This window comes from Umbelopsis ramanniana (genome assembly GCF_025399195.1).
Source record: "Umbelopsis ramanniana AG unplaced genomic scaffold K450scaffold_57, whole genome shotgun sequence".
Classification (NCBI taxonomy): domain Eukaryota; kingdom Fungi; phylum Mucoromycota; class Umbelopsidomycetes; order Umbelopsidales; family Umbelopsidaceae; genus Umbelopsis; species Umbelopsis ramanniana.
In genome coordinates this window covers 22892-47916 of record NW_026252143.1, presented here as the reverse complement: position 1 = coordinate 47916, position 25025 = coordinate 22892, and the positions used below count along the sequence as shown (strand labels likewise).

The following is a 25025-nucleotide window of genomic DNA, read 5'->3' as shown; positions in this document are numbered from 1 at the left end:
CATATCCTCCCCCATCGCGTAACAATGATTCGGATGTATCGCTTCAAGATGTTATCACTGCATTTGATAGGAACAGGCAAAGTGGACGATATTAAACATGTAATAACAGTGAAAAGATAAATCATTTATTTTAATAGCATATAAAAAGTTGGTATCCCTGTAGAGAAAATATAAGTCATTGCTGGCAATAGTGAGGTGATCCAAGCTGAATAGCAGCTGTAATTGCAGGAGTCGTCAATTTTGGCTTCTGCTTGCCGGTTTTACTTGTTCTTTTGGCATCCTAGAGACAAGCAGTTCCAATAATACTACCCAATCGCACTTTTTGTGAATTATGCCGCTGATAGCTTTATTCTATAGCGTATAAACATGCAAGACAGCTCGATCTTGATGACTTTTTGTGCGGTCGCGATCTGAGTCCCGCTGGCTGGCTGGCTGGCTGGCTGGGTTAGGCGACAGAGGGATAGCGTGACGTCAGCATTTTTGGATGTTGTTTTGCAGGCAGCGAACCTTAACACTTGAGGTTTTCGAGATTCACCGTTTAACGCAACTCCCCTCTCACCTTCAAGTTTTTATATCGATCTCCCTACTCTTGTTGCTGAACAATGTTGAGGACAATCGCCGCTAAGCGAGGTATGCATCTGCATCAATGGTCGATCCTCAAGCCGTTTTATAGGCTTTTCCGTATAAATGTGAAATTCACTAAACAAAAAAATGTTGCAATTCATCAGCCTCAGCTCTCGTGAACAATCTTAATGTTGTTCCTACAGTAACTCGCTCTTATGCTACTCAAGCCGATCCTAACGCTAATCCCATCAATGGCAGAACCTCGTTCGGTAGCTTGTCTGATGACGACCGTATTTTCACCAACGTCTACTCCAAGCACGACTTCCGTTTGAAGGGCGCCATGAAGCGTGGTGATTGGCACAAGACAAAGGAAATCTTGCTCAAGGGTCACGAATGGATTCTTAAGGAAATGAAGGAATCCGGTTTGCGTGGTCGTGGTGGTGCTGGTTTCCCCACTGGTCTTAAGTGGAGTTTCATGAACAAGCCTTTAGACGGACGGTAAGTCATTCAATGAACACGATAAAAAATTTGTTCTATACGTTCCTCTGCTTTCACTAATGAATTCGTCTCTTTTTTTTTATATCACTTCTTGCCTTACTTAGCCCCCGTTATCTCGTTATCAATGCTGACGAAGGTGAACCTGGTACCTGCAAGGATCGTGAAATTCTCAGAGGCGATCCCCACAAGCTCATTGAAGGTTGTTTGGTGGCTGGACGTGCTATGCATGCCAATGCCGGTAAGCTGTCAACCCACTTAGAATCACCCTGCAATCATACAGAAAACTGACGATTTACCTATAACCAGCTTATATATACATTCGTGGTGAATTCTACAATGAGGCTTCAAACGTCCAGGAGGCTATTAATGAAGCCTATGCTGCTGGCCTCATTGGAAAGAACGCTTGTGGATCAGGCTATGACTTTGATGTCTATGTTCATCGTGGTGCTGGTGCCTACATTTGCGGTGAGGAAACCTCTTTGATTGAATCACTCGAAGGCAAGCAGGGTAAGCCAAGACTGAAGCCCCCGTTCCCTGCTGATGTCGGTCTTTTCGGATGCCCATCCACTGTTACCAACGTCGAGACTGTTGCTGTCGCTCCCACCATCTTGAGACGGTAAGAAAACGACGCCATCTTGCATCAAGTTCACTATGTCCCATTTCTTACTATGGCTTTTTATTTTTAACAGTGGTGGCAGCTGGTTCGCTGGCTTCGGTCGCGCTAGAAACCAGGGTACTAAGCTCTTCTGTATTTCTGGTCACGTTAATAACCCATGCACAGTCGAAGAGGAAATGTCTATCCCACTACGAGAGTTGATTGATAAGCACTGCGGTGGTGTCCGTGGTGGTTGGGATAACTTGCTCGGTATCATTCCCGGTGGTTGCTCCGTTCCCGTCCTTCCCAAGAACATTTGTGACGACGTTTTGATGGATTTCGATGCTCTTCGTGATGTTAACTCTGGTCTCGGTACCGCAGCTGTCATTGTCATGGACAAGACCACTGACATCGTCCGAGCTATCTCACGTTTCTCAGCTTTCTACCGCCACGAGTCATGCGGTCAATGTACACCCTGCCGCGAAGGTTCCAGATGGTTGGAAACCATGATGAACCGATTTGAGGAAGGCCGAGGAAAGCCTGAAGAAATTGACCAGATCTGGGAAATCTCAAAGCAGATCGAAGGTCACACTATCTGTGCCCTTGGTGATGCTGCTGCCTGGCCAGTTCAAGGTCTTATCAGACACTTTAGACCCGAGCTTGAGTCTCGTATGGCCACCTTCAAGAAGTCCCTTGAGGCCGCACAAGCATCCGCTACTGCGTAGAAGTCTCTGCACATATACACAAGACACCTTAACGATTGAAATCAAAGATAGTAACAACCCTTAAAAAAGTTTTTTAAAAAAAATAAATCTAACAACTTAAAAAAGTAGTAAGCCCCATCGTTAATTGGATTGATAAACATCGGCTTGAACCTTTTCCTGTTCTTGCTATGTTGCGCACGTTTTGCGGACGCTGAAATTCCAGCAATAACAATCGCGCAGCTGACTAACGGCAGCAATAGCAACGTTGTGCATGATTGTAACATTCTCGTACGATTTTGATCACACAAACATGGACATCACGCCAATACCCAGTTTCACCAAAGTAAGAGCTTGTTGAAACTTGATCATCCAGGCTAAATCACAAATGGGCACATCGGATTGTATCGGTTTCTCAGTTTATATTGAACTTCGTTTACCTTTCAGTTGCTACAATTTGCTTTCTTCTACAAAGATATCTGATCAAATCTACTTCGGAACAAAATTACCTAATCAAGGAAGTGAGAACTTTAAACGTCTCCTCGGGTCGTCCATTGGCATCAAAAAAAAAATACGTTCATGGAAAACACGCGAAGCAATGTGCAAAACACGTTCAGAACATATGTAAAAATAACAACTCCATGCGATCAACGGTTTCTGCTATTGACTCGTTAAGTCTGGGGCTCAGTCCATCTTCGATCAGCCCATGTTGATTTGATGGTTGTTTCACAGTTTTGGTATACAAAATGCAAATCCTCCAACCCCCTTGTATTTAACGGCATTTCGTATCAGTCGGTTGGGTATAAATAGGACAACCATCCCACAGCATTCCCCCACATCCAAATCGAAAAAATGTCAAAGCCAGCCTTGGAACCTCACACCGCCCAGTTTGTTGATTCCCTCAAGGGAGGAAAACCTATGGAAACATTGACCCCTACGGATGCCCGTAACTTTTTGTCTGGTGCTCAAAGTTCCATTCAATACAACATACCCGCCGCTGTTGAGGAGACTACCTTCCCAGTAGGTCCCACTGGGGAGGTTTTGGTCAAGATCGTTCGCCCAGAAGGCGCTTCCGGCACCCTCACTCCTATCGTCTACATGCATGGTGGTGGTTGGATCCTTGGTGACAGAAATGTCTTTGATCGTCACATTAGAAGCTTGTCTATTGGAGCTAACGCCGCCCTCTTCTTCGTTGAATACAATCGTTCTCCCGAGAGCTCCTTTCCCGTCGCTCCCGAACAAGGTTATGCTGTACTCGAATACGTTGCCAAAAACGCGTCTTCTTTAAAGGTGGACGCTTCGAAGTTGGTCGTTGCTGGCGATAGTGTTGGTGGAAACATGACCGCTGCTCTTTGTCTCTTGGCCAAAGAGCGTAGTGGCCCCGCCGTTGCTCTCCAAGTCATGTTCTACCCCGCTGTCGATAGCAGAATGAACACTGAATCTTACAAACTATATCACGATGGTCCATATCTGACCGGAGGCATGATGAAATGGTTCTGGGATGCCTATGCCCTCAATGACGAGCAAAGGTCAAACCACATCGCTTCTCCTTCTTTCGCTACCACCGAACAATTGAGAGGTCTTCCTACCGCTCTGATTATGACTGCCGAGAACGATGTTCTTAGAGATGAAGGTGAAGAGTTTGGAAGACAATTGGCTAAGGCTGGTGTTCGCGTCACTGCTACCAGATATCTCGGCACTATCCATGACTTTGTATTGCTGAACGCCATTAGCGATACACCAGCTGCCAGAGGCGCTGTCGCTCAGGCTTGCCAGCATATTCGCGCTCTCTGAAGCCCATTGTTAATATTGCCATAAAGCATACTGTAGGCAAGTGCAAAATTATGAAGATGATGTGTGCACGGTATGAAGTAAGCCCTCATGTAATTAGCTGTTACTATAGATGAAAAATGGAACGTATTCCACACAAATAAATTGTACCCAAAGTACGTTGGACAAAAGCCAGTGAATGAAACTTCTTTCATAGTTCACTTCTCTGGAAGATGCTGATATCCATGAGAGAACCAGGCGATCGGATGAATTTCGGTCTGCGTCATTCTGTTTGACCCTTTTAAAATAATGCATGCATACTACGTGCATGAAAGGAGTCGGGTAGAATTATGCCCATGTTTGGTTTCACATTTGGCAGGTATACTTCGTTAGCCGCACACGGTAGCTATATGAATCATTTTCCCGTATTGCTGGTGACGAGTACAGCGAAGAAGTTAGCTTTCACATTTCTAGAATTTTAATTCTATTTATCATTTATAAAATTCCGCAGAAACCATAATAAAAAATAAAAATGACAAATGAACGATGTTATGCTCGCTTTGTTGACTGGTGATTAAAAGCTCTCAAAATCATGGTGAGTGCACAAATTTTATTTCATATGAGAACCTCCAGCATGAACAGAGTTCAAGAACCAAATACGCTTTTCACACTCATCAATATGATCTTCCAAAATGCTGGTAGTAGCACAGTCGCCGTTGCTATCACAAATACCATGAGCGCTGCGTTGTTCCTTGAGAAGATTGAGGTTATCGGCAATAAGGTGAGTGATCATCTTTTCCGGCTCAACAAAATCTTCGTTATCGTCCTTGATGACTTTCTGTAAGCTGGAAATATGTGATATGCTACGAATAGTGGTTCCTCCAATGCGTCGGACTCGCTCAGCGAGAGGGTCAATGCTACTGTAGATGCTTTCGGCTTGATCATCTAACAGCAGATGGTAGTCCCTAAAGTGGCTGCTTGCGACATGCCAGTGGTAGTTTTTGGTCTTGACATACAACGCGAAAGTGTCTGCTATCAAAGGGTTGAGGGCAGCCGAGACCTTCTCGACTGACTCCTTCTTCAGATCTGTTGGTGTTGCTAAAAGTTTGTGTACGTTCATTGATAGCTGGCGCAGACGAGACATTATAAGAGATTTTTCTCTAGAAAAGCAAAAAGTCTTTTATAGCTCTTTATTTTTTTGGTGGAGAATATTTATGCTGGAAAATTACGACGTCCTTGCATGAACAGGTCCATTAATCGATAAAAATTTCCTTTCTCTTCAAAGACCAGGAAATTATACAATGGCTAAAGGAATAATAATTCTACTCTTCTCGATACTGAGCACTACATGTTTCAGCATTATATCATGATAAAATTACATGTCTATACTTCAAATGATCGATCGTGCCTTTATTACCAAAACTACGGATCTACATTAATCATGTAACTCTGCAGGATGATTCAATACTTGGTAAAACATGGCAAAAATTTCATATCGGCCGATTTATACCGTGATGCTTCCGCGCAATTGTCCAAAAGACATGGAACCTCTGTTAAACTTTCTCTGATGGTCAATCCATACGTCAAAATCGACAGGTCCTACAGATTTCTCGCTGGGCTCATTAAAGAACAACAGACGATAGCCATATTGCCATGCTTATCGAAAATCATGCATTGTGTTGTTCAGATAGCTGGAAGTTACATCCACATTCATGCGCCGCATTAAGTTTACATAGTATACATGCTTTATTGACCTTAAAAATAGCCATGGGTGACTTCCAAGCAAGAGTAAATATATTGATTTCAGCCATCACCTATACATCACAACACGTAAGTGTATCTGCCGAGCCTGCTCCCATGCACAGTAGAAGCAAGTCTTTTGTTGTTTGACCAACGCATGCCAACCACGCTCTGAGCACCAAGCTCTTGCTGCCACCTCTGCATTACCAGAACCTTGGACATTGACAAGCAAGATACCGTCCCATGCATTTAGTCCCTTCAGTTCGTTGGGAGTTACAATGTTCCGTCGTACATTTGAAAACTTATCCTTGTGTACAGCGTGGGTTCCAGTACATGGGTGGCTACATAAGAATAAAGAGTTTGCATGCAAATTATAGGTCACTGCGGCGCCGTCAATTTTCATCAGGAGCGATGCCGAAAAAGTGGTGTCCAAAGGATCAGCGTAGCTCACTTCAATTGAGACTGGGTTCTTCTTGAGTTCTATACCAATGATCTCGTACTTGTCTTTTTCGTTAGGCCGTTTGAGTGGGTTGGGTGGGAGTGGTATCATCCAGTTGGATGGATTTTCATAATTCTGAAGCACTTGATTAATTTCTTGTGCGGTTGGATTATCGCCAATGGCTGGTATGATGTTATCCGCATTATCCAAATCCGCATCAAAACTTGTTATGTCGGTATGGGGGATGAGTCGAGCCGTAACTTTGACCCATTCAGGCACTTTGGGCAATCCTCTTGCCACCACGGCGCAAGGGCCGACCCAATCCAAACTAGCTCTTACGCCAGGTGCTGCCCCCAGGACTCTACCAAGAACCGAGGTAATTCTCCAATAGGTCTTATCTTTAAGCACAAGGCCAGAGTCATAGTACGGAGCTGTTCCCAGGCGTTCGGTTTCTGGTGAGAATGTGGTGAGGGCTGACATGGCCTTGAAACTGTAATATTTTCCAGGCAGGCAGAGTCCAAAAAGCCAATCCCATACTTGCGAACTTATAGTTGCGCCAGAACGAAGGTCTCTGTAGATTGTTTCAATCTTTGATCGTACTGAACCTAGATACGGCCAGTTCATCAATTCTGCGAAGCGTATCAAACCAGCCGTTTGTTGCTCGTAAACCAGAGAATGCCAAGAATAATTGCCGGATGAAGCAGGATTGAGCGTTAGGTTCATACCGTCCCACCATCTTTTGGCTACGATCAAATCTGCCTTTATTTTTTCACGGATTGCCGATTGGAACGAGTTATCCTTGATGAGGGGAAGCCGGAGCCGGAGCTCGGTTGCCAGAAGAACAACGTAGAGGAAATTAGCAGTATCATTTGCGGTTTGTGACATGGTCCTGCTGACCGACGAAATAGTGGTAAAGTTAATCCACCAGTCACTGTTGTTGAGCAAATTGATAAGAGCGCGACATTGAGTTTCGGGTTCATAGACATCGTCTTCGCCAGAAAGAGCGAAGCAGCCTGGACCAACTAGTTTTAACAAGCTGTCGTATCGTTCTTTTGGCGTTTCGGGTAGTCCTATTAATCTTCGAACAGACAATAATTCTATAAGGGCAGGCGTTTGAAATGGGGGAATTTCTGGAGAAAGCCAAAACGTGACTCGAAGTTCGACATCAGCGCTTTTAATGTACCAATAAATCTCATTGTTAAAAGCCGCTAGCGACAAAGTTCCTGGGACTTGACCTTGGTAAGACGGAATGGCTTCTGGATCCACCTCGCTGTAATCTTGTATTTGCTGTAGCAGCCCATTTTCCTTCATAATATCTGACGCTTCTAAGAGCTTGAACGAAGGGTGCTCACAAGGAAGTTCATCGGAATAGCGCCTAAGAGCCGGATCAGTCTTTGGGTTCTTTCCATCAATGGTGACGGTCATTTTGAACTCGGTCGAACTTCTTACGCCACCAAAAATTGCCATACCTCTCCTTGCTTCGTCCACCCTTTTTTTGATGATTAACAGCCGTTGCTCTAACGTCATTGTGGAAGTATCAATGGCATCAACGGTGATAGGTCGTGCCACAGGAACTTCATGTGTCGGCACCGCTTTGCTAATCTGTGGTTTAGGCTTTTCATAAACGGATACAGGAGTTGATACTGAGGCGGCATAAGGTGGAGGGCTTTGAGAATCAGGCTGTGCATGACCCTCCGCCTTGTTCTTATCCTTCTTTTTGAAAAAGCTGAATCCCAGTGATTTCCGTTTTGGTTTGTCTTCTCCCATTTTTTTTGGCTAGGGAAGCAGAAAACTTGTAACTTCGGCGACTATGTGGCCGCGGACGCCCTTTAGTTATACGTTTCAATAGCTGTCTCCGTGCGACCTTGATCTCGTGCAAAACTGCGCACTCACATCATTTGGATTCCTGTGGCTCAGTTATCACCACAGTCGTGTTAATACACGTATCCAGTTTACTATTAGTAGATGGTTTTCAGTATTACCTTGTTAATCGTGATATTGATGAGAAGTGATGTAGTAGCCCCATGAGAACCAATTTTTGAGGACGAAGATAAAATGAAAACATTTATACGAGGGAATATCATTGCAGTAATACCTGGAATAAACAAACTTTTGATATACGCTGTTATATAAACGGATTATTGATCAAAGGTGAGGTCTGCAAATGCTTAGAATCGATGGAATCGATGGAATCATAAAGATTTTCCGTGCAACAAACCAAGACATACTTCTTTATGTGAAATCTCATTGGGGTGGCTGATGTCGCTGACTATACCACAGATGATCGGAAAAGGAGATTTTGCAAGATTGGGCTGCAGCCACACAAAGCCGAATCAGCCTCTATAAGCAGAAAGCACGTTACCCATCATCCCGGTTGAGCAGTATTTATATGGTATATTACATACAATTACACAAACGATCGTTAGTGAGATCGTCTGAGTGATACTCTGCGCATTATAGATGAAACTATGAGATACAGTAATGACAGCAGCCCTAAAGCCAGACATATCCATCCGAACGCCCCTCTGAACACAGTATAGGTGGTTCTTGTATAAGGTAGACGAGGGAGTTGAAAAATAAGGGTTTGGTTGGACAGTGTTGCAAATTGCTGCTGGTATGGACTATCGCTAGTTGCGGTAAACACACCTGACATACCCTGACTACCACATCTAAGCATAGTAAACCCATTTTCAATTGCTCTCAGTGAGTTTCCTCTAGCATGGAAAGTGCCGATAGGTCCCCACGTCCAACTTGCTTGAAGCATTAAATCCACTTGGTTTTGACCTGCCTGATCTATCAGCGATGGAAAGTTGTAATCAAAACATATCCCTAAGCCAATTCGACCAAATTCAGGAGTATCGACATATTGCAGCACATTAGGCCCTGCTGGTTGGTCTTCCACACCCACTACAGGATGAGCCTTGTTATATCGCCTCAAAACCGTACCATTTGGCGCAATGAGGGTCATTAGATTTTCGAAAGTATCACCAATAATATTGATGTACGATAAAGCCAGGTAAATGCTGTTGTTACTCGCGATGGCGGAAGCTTGGTTCAAGAACTGTTGCTCATCCAAACCATCCATTGTCTGGTATGTTTCTTCGGACCATAAAACAAGTTTAGCTCCATCCTATGAACATGAGGCAATTTTTAGTGATGTCCATGTACTGATGATGCACTTGATGTTTACTTACGTTTGCCAGTTGTATGGTTTGGTTAAACCAATATTGTCGGTCTGAAAGCGTATAACCCGTGCCGTCCGTGTTTCCTATTACACATCCAGCTCTAACGACGTCTCGAGTAATATAGTTCGAGTAGCTTGTTTGATAGAACGAGCCCTTGATGATGCTAACTTGCCCACCACCATAAGCGAGGAGAACAGAAAAAATGAGACAGTAAATACTGAGAGGCGTGAATATAGTTCGAAGCTTTGATTTCAACGGCTGTTTGCCATTTAAATGATCGGGCTCGGTATGCGGCGAATCGTCACTATCGGTTGGTTTATTGATGACATCGTCACATTCTCCATATCCATTCTTCGGACCCTGAGTCCGGTCCTCATTGCCTCCAGTCAATGTTTCGACTATGACAGTGCCGAACCACGCTATGAGAAAATCCAGCATAGCTCGACCGCCAAATGAAGCAATCTGCCGGAATGAATTCCATAACATACCAGCTTGCGAGAAAGTGAAAAAGTCGCCTAATGGACTATACCATGCTAATAGGTTCCAAGCTCCAGTCCACAGGAACGGGAAGGTGTAAATTCGGAGTAAAGTTGACTTCGAGTTGTATGCCCAGTGATCAATGGCATAGCACAATATGACGAGGATGTTGATAGCAGCCGCTATGCCTGTAACATGATGATGATTTAGTATTAAGATCAGTAATCCGTCAGATTGATAAGAAGTACCTACCGATCAACAAGCCAACGTCGGCATATCCTGGAGTCGGATCCAGATTGAAACAGCCAAGCAAAGCAAGCACATTTCCAAATAAATTTGCAATATACAATGGTAGAAGGTTGCTCCATGCTGATCGACTGTAATAGAGGGTAACAGGAAATAATATTCATGTAAAAATGGGAATACTTTGGTATCCAACACCGAATATACTACAACAAGTATAAGCAAGGGTCAGACGCTGATCGTCTACGCAAAAGAGATTCAGTAATGTCATTTACCTCAACACGAAGATGAGTAGTAAAAGCGGCTGGCGCTGTAGGTTAGCCTTTTTGAAAAAGTCTATCTTCATAAAGTACAGTTAGGCATTCAACAAAGAATGAGAATCGACATTTACGTCGTTTTTATATTAGGGTGAGACGCCGCCTATCCCGAGTGTAACCTCTGTGAAAGACGCTCCCATTTATTGCCAAAGCTGTTGTCTAATATCAAAAATCCTAATTTGGGGAGCGGCATTGATTGTTAACATTTATTATGCTCTCTTTCTACGTATGATCATTATTCAATAGCTTTTGATTATCTTTGCAATTGTCGTCGTGGACTATGGTTCGAAAAGTTGACGTACTACTGTGGCCAATGAAACCTTGGCAAGCATACATGTGATTTTCCGACGTTTCCAGTCATACCATCAATTGATGGATAAACAGTATGTATAACCCGTACATTGACATTTCTCGAGCGCAGCAGAAATAAGTTTGCGGGGTCTGGATCAGAAGATTCCTTCATTGTTGGGCACACCAAGGTGTTGCTCCTACATCTGCATCGGAAGTACCCTATACATTAATTATCTGTGTATGACCAAACTGAGGTGAATGGGGTATTGCTGAGCCTTCAAAAACAATGTGAATATGCTTGATTTGATATTTATGTCGTTCATGTGGGACAATCCATGTATGACTATAGATGAGAAGATAACTTTATGTAAGCGAACGTGGATTTGACCAATCACAATACTTGAGAGGTTCATTCTGGGCTTTCTTGTCTTGCAAGCCTCGAAAGTCTATTTTCGTGTCGTATGGTTGATGAGGCATTTTTGGTATTGGTATTCGAGCATCATTGGTGCATTATGAATTTCTTTGTCGTGTTAAGCAAGATTTGAAACTTTTAATTTTCCAAGAATGACTTCAAACAAAGTTGTAGCACTCCAGTGCGTGCTATTCGTCCAGCATCGGGTCTGCGTTGGTATGCCTGGCGGTACCGATTCTTTAATTTGCCATGGTGATAAAAAGCATTGAAATGATGGTTGCATTGGTACTGTAATATTTTTCTATATAATCATGCTCATGGATGAAGTTCCAAACGTAATCGTTAAGTATAGCTCCAGACACTGCCAACAACTAGACTTCCTTCAGATGCTTTCTGTCTTGTTGCGACATGGCCAATATTTCTCGTCTGCAAATTTGATTGTATATCAAGAACCAATATTTCTCGGACACTTCAGTGGATGATTATATTTTATATGAAATTCATTTCATCGAATCCACCAATCATATAGTGTAATAGAATCTTGAGTATTGCAGCAGAGAGCTTTTTAATTTGCCTTGACAAGGAGAGGAAACCGAAGTCTCATGAAAATCAGAGTCAGGTGACTTCCTTAATTTTTTGATTGCAGAACAAACTAGCTGGCAAACAAGTGAAAAGTACGGACCTTGTTAGTTTGCGCTACCATGTCTCGCAGGCGCCAGCAGTTCATGGATGGATCAGACTCATCGGACGAAGAAGGATCCGATTTTAAAGCTAGTTTCAATATTAGCGAGCGCGACTTAGAAGAAGAAGCTGAAGGATTTTCCGGTCATCGAAAGCGTCGCAAGTTCACCAAAGAGGATGCCATGTTAGGAATTTGGGCTGAAGACGACGAAGACAGTAGCAATGCTCCTTCACCTGCAGCGGCGTCGTTGCGTCCGAAGTTTTCTTCTGGAATCAACTTTAAACCGTCAAAAGTTGATTCACCACTGTCAAGAACCCAATCGCCGCAGTCCAGAAACGAATCTCCCGAACCTTCAAGCAGTCGACCTGGTCTAGGAGGTGGCTCAGCAACATCAAGAAGCAGTAGTTTTAGACAAGCATCATCGAACTCTCCAGTAGTTAACAAGGAATTTGCAAAGTTTGCATCTCATGGTACTGGGTTTGGTATGAAAATGCTGCAAAAGATGGGCTGGCAAGTAGGCAAAGGTCTTGGTGCAGAAGGTGAAGGTATTATCAACCCAATCGAAACGAAGCAGCGACCTACTCGGATGGGTATCGCTTTTAAAGGATTTGATGAACGTACAACTCAGCACAAAGAAGAAGCAGCTAGGCGAGGCGAGGTACCGTCTGACGAAGAAATGGAAGAAGTTACAACCAAGACGAAGAAGCGTAGAGATGCCTGGAAGAAGGATGCCCTTACGCCAAGTGTAGAAAAAGAGGAAACTCCCTCCAAACCGAGGAAACAGAAAACTGTGTACAAGACTGCTAGTGAAATTATCAAGGAATCAGCCGCCTCCCAGCCTGTCGCTGATAAAATCATTGACATGACTGGCCCTGCCGCACGAGAGTTAACCTCTCTTTCTCAGGTTCGGTCTCAGTCCCCAACCATGTTGGAAACCTCCACAAGACTACCAGAGCTACGACACAACCTTCGTCTGATAGCTGATTTATCTCTTTCTGATCTGGATCATCTGACACGAGAAAAACGTTTAGCGGAAGTTCGAGCGCAAAATTTGGAACACGAAAGAGAGCAGTTGCAGAAGCGTTTGGATTCTGACGACGCAGAGATGAAACGTGTCGATGAGTTGCAAAGAATCGGGCGCGAAATTGAAGCAATATCCAAGAGTGCTTTGGCAACTGGTGCTTTCGAACAAGGTGACATTACAGCAATGTTTGGCGAGCATTTCAAGCTACTAGAGACGCAATACTCTGAAGAATTCAAGGCATTTGGGTTGGATGCTATGGTTGTATCGGTTTGGGCTCCTATAATGAAGTACGGTTGTGTTCGATGGGACGTCCTCAGTTCTCCAACCTGGGCATCTGATTTGGTATCTCGATGGCGACGACTTTTACCGTGTAATGACGACTTATCAAGAAACGACGATGTAATGGACATTGATGGAGGTTTTCAAGGCAAACAAAGAAATGGAAGGCGTGGCGCGGGGAGCGAACGTACCTTGCTAATGACCCCCTTTGAGTCGATGATGTTCACGATTTGGCTACCTAAGGTTCGAAGTGCGATAAAGTAAGTTCAAACACATTCGAAAATCGCGAAACAATGCCTGTCTTTTTTTCAGTTTACTGACAACCTCTTTGTATTGATTTTATCTAGCAACACATGGAACCCTAGGGAAGCAGATCCCATCATCCATTTACTCGAAGCCTGGTCACCACCTATCCTCCCACTTTTCATCTATGAAAGCATCATTGATCAATTAATATTACCAAAGCTATCAAAAGCGGTCTCCGACTGGGATCCTCGGAACGACCCTGTACAAATTCACACCTGGATCCACCCATGGCTTCCCACCCTGAAGGCTTGGCGACTCTCAGCTATATTTACAAGCATTCGACAGAAGCTTTCCGTCATTCTACGACAATGGCATCCGTCAGACGAATCAGCTCTTCATATTTTGGAACCTTGGAAAGAAGTTTGGGATGCCAATCCTATGGAGAAATTGATCGTCAAGTCTATTTTACCCAAACTCACGCAGGTAATGAGAACGGAATTTGTGGTCAATCCCCGAGAGCAGAATCTCGATCCATTGGTATGGTGCCTGGCATGGAAGGATTTGATCTCACCTGTATTGACTGGCCAACTGCTTGATAATGAATTCTTCCCCAAATGGTTGGACGTATTGTACAAGTGGGTCACGTTGAATCCTATGGATATCAATTGGGATGAAGTAGGACAATGGTACTCTTGGTGGAAGCAAGTCTTTGCATCCTATGGTCTTGACGATAATCCGGTTATCAAATCATCATTCCGTAAAGGTCTGGAAATGATGAATAGAGCCTCAAGCGGTGAGCGCGTTGAAAACCCTGCTGTTGTAGCAGCTCGATAGACGATAGCACCCATTGTACTTATATAAAAATCAAAACCTATCAATAACAAAGAAATAAACCTGCATGATCTTTACCACTTCTACTTGAAACGCTACCCACTTTGCGTTTAACCGCGCTGCCCATAAATCTTTTGGCCAATGCAAATAATCCCCACGCTTACAGATTTTTTAAAAAGATAAGTTTTTGTATGAGAATTTCTATAGCAATCAGGAATGGTGATGGGATGTACAATGCAGTAATTATAGCAGATATAACTTTTTCTTTTTTTCTACTTCAGTATTTCGATTTACTTTCTATATTTGCCAGTGAAAGTAACGCCAGGGCCATGTCTGCCCTTCTTCTTGGTAATTTTGCTCAAAGGTACATAGGCGTGTGGGTCTGCCTTACCCTTTATCTTAACATCACCACCAGCACGCTGTAGGATTGAGAGGACAATTTAGTCATTTGCCCGATCAAACTGTATTTCATACCTAAAAGTGACACTTTGTTTACCTTTGATCGATACTCCTTGCCAATGACATCCATCTTTCGTTCAATTTTCTTCTTGACGCGCTTTTCTTTATCGTCGACATCCATCATCTCGTCGTCGAACATACTGTCATCATTACCTCCCTTCTTCCACTTGATCTTGTTACGTTGACCTCTCGTGAAGCCATCAGCACTGTTCTGAGCTTGCATGTAGTAGTTTTCAGCCTCATTATTTTCTGCTGCAGCTTCGTCGCCGCTAGCTTCATTATCCGAGCCGTTAATGACAAGCTTTCCATCTTCGCCAGAACGGAAGGCTCCAGCTCTGGATGCTGCTTTTTGTGCCAAAGATCTTTGCTGTGGTTTGGAAGCTGCAATAAAACGAGTCAGCATATGTACATTGAACTGCAGTTTTCGAGCAATGGCAAAAAGGTAAACTTACAAGAAATGCGGCTGATGGCAGTGCGATCGAGGAAATCGAGAGGACCATCTCCATCTTCTCGAATATAAGCTTCAGTGACATATTTCTCTTTCTTTGTCTTCCTATCGGCATTGCGGCCAGATTCTCTGGTTCCTTGCATAGCATCGTCCTCATCAGAATCCTCAATCTCGCTCTCGCTACCATATACGGCTTCTTCATAAGCGTCTGCGCCAGTCTTTGCAACTTTGGCTTGTCGTGGAGCAGTTTCAATGTCCTCGTCCTCCTCTTCCCTGTTTGCATTCTTGGCACGCTTGGAGCGATCACGGCGCTTCTTGATGTTCAACACTAACTTCTTATCATCCTCAGGAACATTCTCTGCAACCTGTTCGTATCCGAATGAGCGAATCAAACGTTCGAAAATATGTCGTACTTTGGATTTGAAATGACTTTTGTGCTGCTTGTTACAGTTCAAAAGTGACTTGATAAGTTGAGGAAGGTGCTGTCCAATAATGGTGCTGTCCAAGGTAACGATGGCAACCTTGACGAAACCAAGGGCGGATTTAACAATTTCACGGTTGTTGGAGTTGACGAAAACCTCCATAGTTTGCATCAATTCAAACAAAAGAGGTTGAGGAAGTGATTCCTTAAACTCGAAAAATAAGCGAGAGAGAGAAGTAACGGTAGCGCTGATCATATGGGCAGTAGATCCAGCAAGACCAGCAGTCACCATGGTGAAGTATTCGGTGATGTTGGCATCGGCATCAGGAACGCTCTCATCCATGCCTTCAATCTTGCTGTTGACCACTGTTCCTCCTTCCTTCATCTTGTTACCCATCTCTACCAAAAGGTTGAAAGCAAATCCACGAGTCTTTTCGTTGACTTCCTTGGTTGCCATGACAGCCTCGGATAGGATAGAGGGAATCAAATGGAGATCATTGGACGGCAAGATACGGACGATATTGCCAAGAGCCTTGATTCTGTCTTTTTTGCTGGAAGGTGCGCAAGTCACTGTGCCCTCAAGGACACGGTTCTGCAAGTTTTCAATGTTCTTCTGCAACACCTGGACACCATTCTCACAACTGGATAAATGGTTAATGACTTTGTATGCCTTCTTCTGGAGAAGTGGTTCATCTTCCTTTCCGAGTAATGCAGATGTGACACCGTTGAAAAGCAGTTCTGCAGATGGAATATCCAAGAATGGAATCATAATGATAGCAAGATCCATCATGGTGTGGGACATAGGTGGGGGAACGGATGGATCGTTGATGACAGGAGTTGGATCTGGGTTTGCAAGTGCTTCACCAAGCAGGTTTACGACCTTCTTAAAGGTGTTGTTGATTTCCTGCAAGTAATCATTGAATTAATATGTGGATACACAGACAATATGACACAAATAGAAAATGGTTTGCTCACCTCTACTGGAGTGATTTGGAGATATGCTTTGATCACTTCACCCAAAAAGCCACGGTACATGGGAGGTACTTGACTGTAGACGTTGAAGAAGACAGCCAAGAAATTGACAGAGAATTGACTCATGTGCTTCAAGTTCAACTCTGCCTCAGTCTTTGTGATACCATATGCTTTTTGAAGATCAGCATCATCAGCAGCTGAAGCGGCAAGGGACTGGTTCTTCTGAACAAGGAACTGAAGGGCTTGTGAAATTGTTGGGCGAAGATCGGGTTGTGAATAGAGAACAGAACTAAATCTCTCAGCAACAGTGCTGTCAAAAGCAGTTCGCAGGTCATAGGGCAAGTCGCAGAATCCGGTAACCAAGCTCCAAATTTGATTCACAAGCGTCTCGTATACTTTAGCTTGCAACTCCAATTGTTGGGATGAAAATGTCTCCGCCTTTTGAGTAAGTCGATCTCCAAGCGGCATAAGTTCATTGACAAAGTAAGACAAAGAGGTATTTGTGGTGTATTTGATGAGAAGTGGCAACAAAAAGGCGCGACCAATGCCACCAGCTGAAGCTGAAGACTCGAGGTTCAGAGGCAGAATCTTCAAAAAACCTTCAGGTCCCATGGTTGCAATGGCAGCACCAAGAGTTTTGTCAAGCTCTTCCTTGTATGTTTCTTGTGCAGCCAAACGAAGATCGCCCAAAAGGGAAAGGCACTGGTTAAGCAAAGGAGCTGCATTGCGGTGAAGTCGACGGAAGAGAGCTTGCACAATGGTCAAAACATGAACCCAAGCGTGTTGATATCTGATACCAAGACCATTTTCGACAGTTGCAATGATTCGGTGCAATAGGGTATTCTCTGCTTGCTGGGCTTCTTCAATCATTTTATCCGTTATGCAATATTGAATGAGTGCACTTAAGCAGCCGGCGAGGATAGCGTGGTTGTTAGAAGCCACTTCCAAATCTTGGAAGATGACAGGGAACACGTTAGCAACCTCTGAAGCACAGTAGTCGGCATTCATTCTTTGTAAAAAAAAAATTAAAAGTTAGCGATAATGATAGCTTATTCTAAAGTTGAATGTCAAGGTACAAACCTGGCAAAAGCTGGATATGCTTTGGTAATGACCAACAACCAGGTTGGTAAAAGTCGATCGTCAATACCAGCAGGCTTAATTTCACAAAGTGACTAGCAAATATGATATGTGTTAGCACAGCCTTTCATGTAAACGTAAGTGATACCATCTATCAAAACTCACTCGTAATAACTGGGCAAACTTCTCATCATCGAATGAAATGTTGTCGGCAGAGAACAATGACTCAAAGACCTCGAACGAAGCTTGTGTGAGGAATGCATTGTTGAACTTTGGAAGGTGAAGCAACAATTGGCAAAGTGTAACAAATTGCTGGATGGGAAAGATTGATTAGGAACTTGACTACTGGTAAATCCAATGTATACAAAGATCTGAACGTACCGAAGCTGGCCAGTAAGGAACAATGGTCTTAAGCAGAGCCAACAGTTTCTGTGCTGCGGCTTGATCGTTCTTAGTGGCTTCTTTAAGGACACGCAAGGTGAATTCTGCGGTCATGTTAGAGGCGGGATGTTGAACAGAAGGGGGAGGTGGTCTAGACAAGATGTGTTTTACGGCATCTTGAGCACGCTTTCGAGACTGAACGAAAAAGGTAAGTAATTAGGCAGCACCAGATCTAGAGGTAGACTGTTATGCATCCCTTACCTTTGGCTTAGCATCAACGCTCATCACCAAAAGTGCCTGATACATCTTTTTTGCTTGTGACTGGTTCCAAAAAGCAGCATCTTGTGCAATCAACAATGGCTCAATACAACCAATGGTGGATCGGGCAACAGGTTGATCTTCGCTATCCTCCTCCAATGCGGCCAACAAAATGGGCAAAACATCAGCACATTTCTGTCTAAGTACAGATGCTGGAAGTCTTCACAACGATATTAGTTTTGAGTATAGATAAGAAATATTGAAAGAAATTTTGACATACTCTGGAAAGACTTCATCAAGCAGGTACAACAAGCATCCTCTAGTTTGTGGGGATCCATGGGTAGATTGGAGAGCAGCCATCTGAAAAACTATAAGTTATACAAAAATTCGCAAATCTCTTTAAAGCGACAGATTCATTCGTATATACCATTGCTGCAAAATATCCAGTTGGGGTCAAAGGTGCGTTTTGTTCCACCAATGCCTGTAGATGATGTTTTAGTACGGTTCTATCATCAGTCGCTATACCGTGACCTTTAAATTGATGCATACCTCTTCAATTGCCTGGAGAGTTCCAGCATACTTTAGATAGCAGAAATGTGAGTTTCTTATTCTTTGCTAATAGCGACATCAGTACATCGTTTCTAACCTGCTTCTGATTCTCCAACTTGGAGTTGATCTGAGTCCTGATCTTTGCGAATTTTGCTTCCATACTTTTCAAGTTTGAAATTAGTATGACAGGAAAGACTTGAATAGATCAGTAAGGATTTCAGGTCGTTGCAAGCTTTATAAATGCTTTGTAATTTCGCAGCGGCTTGAAGCAACAATGAACCTTTATGATCTCGAAACTTTTTTTTTTTTTTTCAACCAAAATTTTTGATCACCGACTCAAGCGAGCCCGTTTAGTGTGACTGCCATTTCAACTGTGCTCTTCGTTCACATTGTTCCCGGGAGTTTCACCTGCTTTCAACTTTTTGGCCACCAAGCGGCATAATGGCAAACATACACACAGATTTTCTTTCATTAACACTCAAACGAGTCGATATTAATAGAAAGGACCCCCTATTCCTTTATCAAATAGAGGTGAGTTTTCACATAGGAAGACACCCCACAGTGCTTGACTAAGTTATGCACTATTGCAGACTACGCTCCCAACCTTTCAAAACAAAAGTGGCTCTGGGGAGCGCACCTATTCAGAGTTTGAGCGACTAGCATCACATCTCACATTATTTTACGAAGATTTATATGTACCAGCGTTACCAGACCTTTCTGTGTCAACTTCAAACGGACAGCGTCCAGACGACGAGGATAATGTATTAATAGCTCGAATGCAGCGATGGATAAACCGTATTACCAGTCATCCGCGCTTCAAGGCCAGCGAGCTGGTCAGAGAGTTTGTAGAAAGTGGTCAAGGGGTAAGTACGATGATACTGTGCGAGAGTGGGGGTTGCTGAGTGAAAATAAGCTTTAGCGCAACTGACCATGTTGGTGGACTTCCTTTTAGTTTCTTCCGTTAGACAAGCCAGTGTCTTTCCATCGGCAAGCTTCTCGGTTTAAGCAACTTAAAGGAGGACTCGGAATAGGTAGCTCGACACCCGCCGATACAGATGAGGACTATTCGACCCTCGCCAACCAGACACAGAACTTTATTCAAGGTCTGCAAACGGCGTCCAAGGCACTTCATGCAAAATTCAAGTGCAGGAAAGGTAAATAACCAATTATGGAAGATGGCAGCTTTTTATCATAGTCAAATTGGAACTCAACACTGACGTTTCATTTTCTTTACAGCGTTGTCTTCTGCATACTTGGACATGGCAACCAAACTGTCCTCGTTGTCTGATAAGGAGACTAATGCAATTATTCAGAAGTGAGTTTGAAATGAGTTTCAAAACTTTTGAATTACACCCGTAGCTGTAGTACTCACTTTATTATTGACAGTACGTACAGAGGAATGGCTAACGTAGTGCAAGAGTGTGGAGAACTGCAGCGGCCGCAAGTGAGTTATAGATTAACAATTGTGGTGTGGGTAGAGCATAAAAATTTACTGGCATCGTATCCCGGGATAGGCTCAAGCTGAAAATGCAGTCATCGGTGATACGTTTGTGTATCAAATTAAAAATACTCAAAGTGTCAAGGTAAGCCCAAAGTTCATAGCATGGAGCGCTTAGCCTTCCCACTAATATCCTCTTTTTTTTTTTTAGGATTGTTTGGAAGCACGATTATCAGGGTTAGCACAACATCATGACGCTGTCAAAAATACTGATGCCAAATACAAAACCATGAATAAGCTGAAAGCATCTAACAACATCAAGGCTGATAAGGTCAACGACGCGATAGAAGACATGCACGAGGTATAAGGTGTTGCTATTGTCCATTTTTTTCAGCATGGATGTACTCACATGTGATACGCTGCTTTTCAGGCAAAGGCACAAGAGCAAGAGATACACCGAAGACTTGAAAAGGTCAACAAAAATTTGAAGCGAGATCTCAATACAAATTATAAGATTCAAGTAACAGACGATGTGACAAGCGCCATCACAGAATATGTGAAAGCACAAATTCAATTTGAGCGACAGCATTTGAAGAAATGGGAGAGTCTTCGGAACAGACAAGAATCATTCACTGGGGATCAACCAGCAAGAACAAGGGCAGAGTCGATTGGACGAACTGATGAGCGAAGGGCTGCCCAGCTGTTGAGTACCCATTCATAAGCTCCCGCGCCCTCTTGGTAACAATTTATTGTAATAATGTGCCTGGGCACCAAGTCGAATTATATAGGATGAAAGGAAATAAATAAGCACAATTTGTGCCTATGAAGCAAGCGAGGAAATGGCATTGGCCCAGTACCGAATTATCTCTCTACGATGACGACTGCAGGTCAGACATAATGACGATGCGCATAAAGAATGATGCCAGTGTGCATGTATTCCACGCACATTTAATATGGCAGCCACTAAGAGCTTTCATTCTGCACCTTGATGCCCAGTTGCGGCCGTAATAACTAACTCGGTAATATATCGTATGGCGCCACAGTGACTCAGGTACCCTCATTAAAATTAGTCAAGACAAGACGAAGATTGGCAATCGTTCCCTTTGTAACTGAAAGGCAGGGTACTTCCAAATTACTGCAAGAGACCTGCTGAATTCAATGCATAGCATCAAGTGCAGCGGGCCATTAAGCTCCACTCCCCCACGCAGACTAATTAGTGTATTATTATTATTTTTAATTTTTATTTTTTACAGTCAGATTTGGTGTGCCTGAAGTTGTACAGGGCTGGCTCTTTCTTTCCACCCTCACCCTTTGTATGCGTAGATGCTGTCGCCAAAAGGATGTCATACTTCCGTAACCTTACGAAGAAAGCGCAATTTCAAGAATTTGAGCTTGCAGAATTCACCCATTATTGTTCATCCGCCATCGCCGACCGACTCTTCCGGAGCGGGCATCAAGTCAGTTGATGGGGAATACAGTGGAGTGAATGGGCAGCTTCAAGATCTCGAGATTGGGTTGGAACTTCGGTTAGATCTTAGAGCAGAGGACATTGAAACCTTGGAAGAACTCGGTGCTGGAAACGGCGGAACTGTTTGCAAGGTATTGCATAAGCCTACGAAAACAATCATGGCTAAAAAGGTAAATTGAACCAATTGTTCTTGATGGAATGATAGAAAAAAATAATTACCCCAGTGTATCTGACATGGCGTTCTATCCGAAAGACAATATACCCCCAATCGTTATTGGATTCCCCCGCTTTAATCAACCAAATCATCGTCAAGACACCGGCCGATCAGCCACCGCAGACTACGACTCCGCAAGCGTCAGCCGACTCTACTTCGACGTCGCGACCCTCCCGGTCGGTATCTACTAATGTCCTTAACAAGACTCCCCAAAAACCCCTGACTCCCAGTAGCCACACCGATGTTGAACCTACTAAATATACGAATACGGATACATCGGCTGCTACACAGTTTGTTCGAGTCCACCACACCAAACACAAGGTGGATCCCAAATTGATGGTTCGGCGGCAGATCATGCGGGAGATGCAATATATGCACGACTGTGACTCCAAACACATCGTAAGCTTCTATGGCGCTTTTATGAACGACGGTGATATTTCCATGTGCATGGAATACATGGACATCGGGTAAGTCATTCACTCGCCCGAGTTGACAAATTATAGGCATATGACTGTACACTAAAACTCTTGTCCCCCCTAAGGTCACTGGACAGAGTATACAAAAAGCATGGACCAATTCGACACGACGTCTTGCGCAAAATTGCCTTTGCGGTCAGTATAGTATTTTTGTGCATGGATGTAGAATACTGCATGGAAAGGGTTTTCAACTCTAAACTACCCCATCCCACTAGGTTCTGGATGGACTGATTTATTTATACGACTGCCATCGGATTATTCACAGAGGTCAGTCCAAAAACAAAAAAATATTCAACATGGTCTTTTTTATTTTCTGTGTTTACGCATGCTCTGCTGATCAAACGAGCGTAATCCAATATTGACATGTTATTTTCACATCATCCCGCCCCCAATAAGACGTCAAGCCATCTAATGTTCTGGTGAATTCGATCGGGCAAATTAAGATTTGTGACTTTGGTGTGTCGGGGCCACTGATCGACTCGATTGCAGATACTTTTGTTGGCACTAGCTATTATATGAGTGTAAGTACCACCATCTATGTTATTTTGTTTGTTAAACAACCTTCCAAGAGAAATAGAATCCCTTTAAACTCACTTTTGTCGATACGACAAACAAAGCCCGAGCGCATTCTCGGATCACCCTATTCCGTCAAGTCAGACGTTTGGTCATTTGGCATGACGTTACTAGAATTAGCCATCGGTCGATTTCCACTTGTCAGTGAAGACGGTACCTCCCCGGCTGTATTTGAGTTATTGCAACGCATTGTACATGAGCCTGTCCCTACACTACCCTCTAACAAGACCTATTCCGTCGAATTGAAAAGCTTTATTGATATATGGTTAGTAAGATAATACGTATTTTTTTGGAGCACACAGGCGCGGAAATAAGACACGGATGGTTGATCAAACTTGTACCATGATTTCCTTTTAGTTTACTAAAAGATATGGACAGTCGACCAACGCCAGCAGATCTTATGGTAAGTTCAGAATGCGGTTGCCGGGTTTGTGTAGCCATATGGTGTACGATGTATCAGCACTGACCGCCATATCTGGATGGGTATGCCAATTTTTGTTCCTCCCACTTTTTTTTATTTGTATTTGCTCTACAGCAACATGGATATTTACTAGTACAAGAAAAAGTGGACCTGCAGCAATGGGCCAAGGAAATGATATAGAAATGACCTCAGCTCAGATACCCCCCTTCACCTTTTGTAGAAAGTAAACATTTAAATGAAAGAATACGTATCCAGACATTGCGCACTTACCTCTAGGCAGTTTAACTATCGTATGTATATCATGTCATGGGGTAGCAAGCTAGGCGTAATGCTTCAAATTTTTTGCTGACTAGTGTTGTGGTGCAAACTCGTTGTACTCAATGTGGCGGATTCCGTTGTAACAGTGGATGGAATGAAACGCCGTGTTGGACTATCTATGACCAGTCGTTACACGGGCTCAGTAATAAATGGCATACAGTAAAAAAGAATAGAATCGATGATCGGGGAGTACAAGTTGGTCAGCATAGTTTTGAAAATAGCCTAGGTGCACGGTGCTGTTGTTATTATTTGGGGCCCTCCAAGCTTCAAGTGAGCTTGCGTGGGTTACAGGAGATAATCATAACAAAGCGTGACGGAAGGCTGCGGGCTGTGTTTCCGCCTTCCGCCCGTTACAATATAACATCACACTATCACGTAAAAGGCATGACTGAGCTCACTTTGCAAAAATAACTTACAATATCGAAAAAAAGATAGTGCCGCTGGAATAAATTAATAGGCACAAATAGAGGACCATGTCTTTTAGCGCCAAGAATAGCTGATCCCCGCCATTAACTAATATACGAAATTTTCAGCCTAGTAGGTCGAGGCAAAGAAGCTCCGTGCACTCGGCTAATGTGACTCTTTGTGAAACATGCAGAAAGAGGGCTTGGGATGAACAAGTCATTGCTCAATGAGCAGGCAAAGCATGCAGACGGGGGACACATGAGGAGCGTACAAGAGGGGGGGGGAGGATAACCATTTTACTAAACGGTCATGGTTCTGAAATAATAAAACTCCATGTGGCAAAAAAGCTAATGCTAATATTTCTGAGTTTGCAATTTCGGACGCGGCTCCACCCCAAATCCAACGCAGTGGATGAGGTCTTCTTTTTCTCTCTTTTGGTCGTTGACAGGAAGGTAAACAGGGAAAAGCAAGGCACCTCCTTAATTTTATAGTTATGTCATGATCTTCTTCGGATGGGCCTCCCAATGGTAGGCAAGACAAGGAGATTGCTATGTTAGCGCTTAGCTGAAACTGAACGCGGGGTGTCAAACGCGCGCACAGGGATCCCTTTTCCAGGCAATTGGGTTTATGCTTAATAGGGTTTGCCTTACTTTTTCTCGTGACTTCCCTTGTCTCCATTTTCTTTCTATAAAGCCTGAACCTGGTCGATCCTCACATTTTACTCCAATTTTCTTCTTTTCTCTTTTTTGCCAGAGAAACTTTAACTTGCAGAAGTCAATACAACATTTGCCATGGATATTCACAATTTACTTAATCACCACCATAACAACAAACCCATCACCACCGAAACTAC

The 25025-nt window shown here is 43.4% G+C and overlaps 10 protein-coding genes across 10 annotated transcripts; 5 read left to right on the top strand and 5 right to left on the bottom strand.

Annotated features, from left to right (window-relative positions):
* Positions 1–520: 520 nt before the first annotated feature.
* On the top strand, positions 521–2498 carry K450DRAFT_254636 (uncharacterized protein). Its single transcript, XM_051591240.1, has 5 exons — positions 521–630; positions 729–1062; positions 1167–1300; positions 1369–1678; positions 1752–2498. The coding sequence occupies exons 1-5, from the start codon at positions 603–605 to the stop codon at positions 2380–2382; spliced, it is 1437 nt and encodes a 478-aa protein (XP_051441867.1). The 5' UTR covers positions 521–602; the 3' UTR covers positions 2383–2498.
* Positions 2499–3165: 667 nt separating this feature from the next.
* Positions 3166–4199, top strand: K450DRAFT_254633 (uncharacterized protein). Its single transcript, XM_051591239.1, has one exon. The coding sequence runs from the start codon at positions 3211–3213 to the stop codon at positions 4150–4152; it is 942 nt and encodes a 313-aa protein (XP_051441866.1). The 5' UTR covers positions 3166–3210; the 3' UTR covers positions 4153–4199.
* Positions 4200–4598, bottom strand: K450DRAFT_254629 (uncharacterized protein). Its single transcript, XM_051591238.1, has one exon. It carries the CDS (start codon positions 4456–4458, stop codon positions 4246–4248), a length of 213 nt encoding a protein of 70 aa, XP_051441865.1. The 5' UTR covers positions 4459–4598; the 3' UTR covers positions 4200–4245.
* On the bottom strand, positions 4483–5287 carry K450DRAFT_254628 (uncharacterized protein). The gene has a single exon (XM_051591237.1). It carries the CDS (start codon positions 5270–5272, stop codon positions 4739–4741), a length of 534 nt encoding a protein of 177 aa, XP_051441864.1. The 5' UTR covers positions 5273–5287; the 3' UTR covers positions 4483–4738.
* Positions 5288–5938: 651 nt separating this feature from the next.
* K450DRAFT_290891 (uncharacterized protein) lies at positions 5939–8169 on the bottom strand (the record flags this gene model as incomplete). The annotated part of the gene is made up of 1 exon (XM_051593572.1): positions 5939–8169. Exon 1 carries the CDS (start codon positions 8072–8074, stop codon positions 5939–5941), a length of 2136 nt encoding a protein of 711 aa, XP_051441863.1. The 5' UTR covers positions 8075–8169.
* A 505-nt stretch (positions 8170–8674) lies between these two features.
* Positions 8675–10401, bottom strand: K450DRAFT_112785 (uncharacterized protein). The gene is made up of 3 exons (XM_051583933.1): positions 10222–10401; positions 9502–10157; positions 8675–9437 (listed from the first exon to the last, which is right to left on the bottom strand). The coding sequence occupies exons 2-3, from the start codon at positions 9976–9978 to the stop codon at positions 8730–8732; spliced, it is 1185 nt and encodes a 394-aa protein (XP_051441862.1). The 5' UTR covers positions 9979–10157; positions 10222–10401; the 3' UTR covers positions 8675–8729.
* Positions 10402–12095: 1694 nt separating this feature from the next.
* Positions 12096–14297, top strand: K450DRAFT_178668 (uncharacterized protein; the record flags this gene model as incomplete). Its single annotated transcript, XM_051584301.1, has 2 exons — positions 12096–13477; positions 13565–14297. The coding sequence occupies 2 exons, from the start codon at positions 12096–12098 to the stop codon at positions 14295–14297; spliced, it is 2115 nt and encodes a 704-aa protein (XP_051441861.1).
* Positions 14298–14408: 111 nt separating this feature from the next.
* K450DRAFT_254622 (uncharacterized protein) lies at positions 14409–19144 on the bottom strand. Its single transcript, XM_051591236.1, has 12 exons — positions 18957–19144; positions 18860–18889; positions 18738–18791; positions 18591–18670; positions 18314–18530; positions 18053–18247; positions 17837–17983; positions 17675–17766; positions 16598–17603; positions 15206–16526; positions 14791–15134; positions 14409–14713 (listed from the first exon to the last, which is right to left on the bottom strand). The coding sequence occupies exons 1-12, from the start codon at positions 19017–19019 to the stop codon at positions 14585–14587; spliced, it is 3678 nt and encodes a 1225-aa protein (XP_051441860.1). The 5' UTR covers positions 19020–19144; the 3' UTR covers positions 14409–14584.
* A 123-nt stretch (positions 19145–19267) lies between these two features.
* K450DRAFT_254617 (uncharacterized protein) lies at positions 19268–21177 on the top strand. The gene is made up of 8 exons (XM_051591235.1): positions 19268–19390; positions 19450–19722; positions 19812–20013; positions 20096–20174; positions 20246–20303; positions 20374–20442; positions 20509–20658; positions 20728–21177. Exons 1-8 carry the CDS (start codon positions 19301–19303, stop codon positions 21016–21018), a joined length of 1212 nt encoding a protein of 403 aa, XP_051441859.1. The 5' UTR covers positions 19268–19300; the 3' UTR covers positions 21019–21177.
* A 164-nt stretch (positions 21178–21341) lies between these two features.
* On the top strand, positions 21342–23973 carry K450DRAFT_254612 (uncharacterized protein). Its single transcript, XM_051591234.1, has 8 exons — positions 21342–21935; positions 22019–22446; positions 22521–22590; positions 22671–22722; positions 22852–22976; positions 23073–23293; positions 23386–23431; positions 23564–23973. Exons 1-8 carry the CDS (start codon positions 21621–21623, stop codon positions 23627–23629), a joined length of 1323 nt encoding a protein of 440 aa, XP_051441858.1. The 5' UTR covers positions 21342–21620; the 3' UTR covers positions 23630–23973.
* The last annotated feature ends 1052 nt before the right edge of the window (positions 23974–25025 follow it).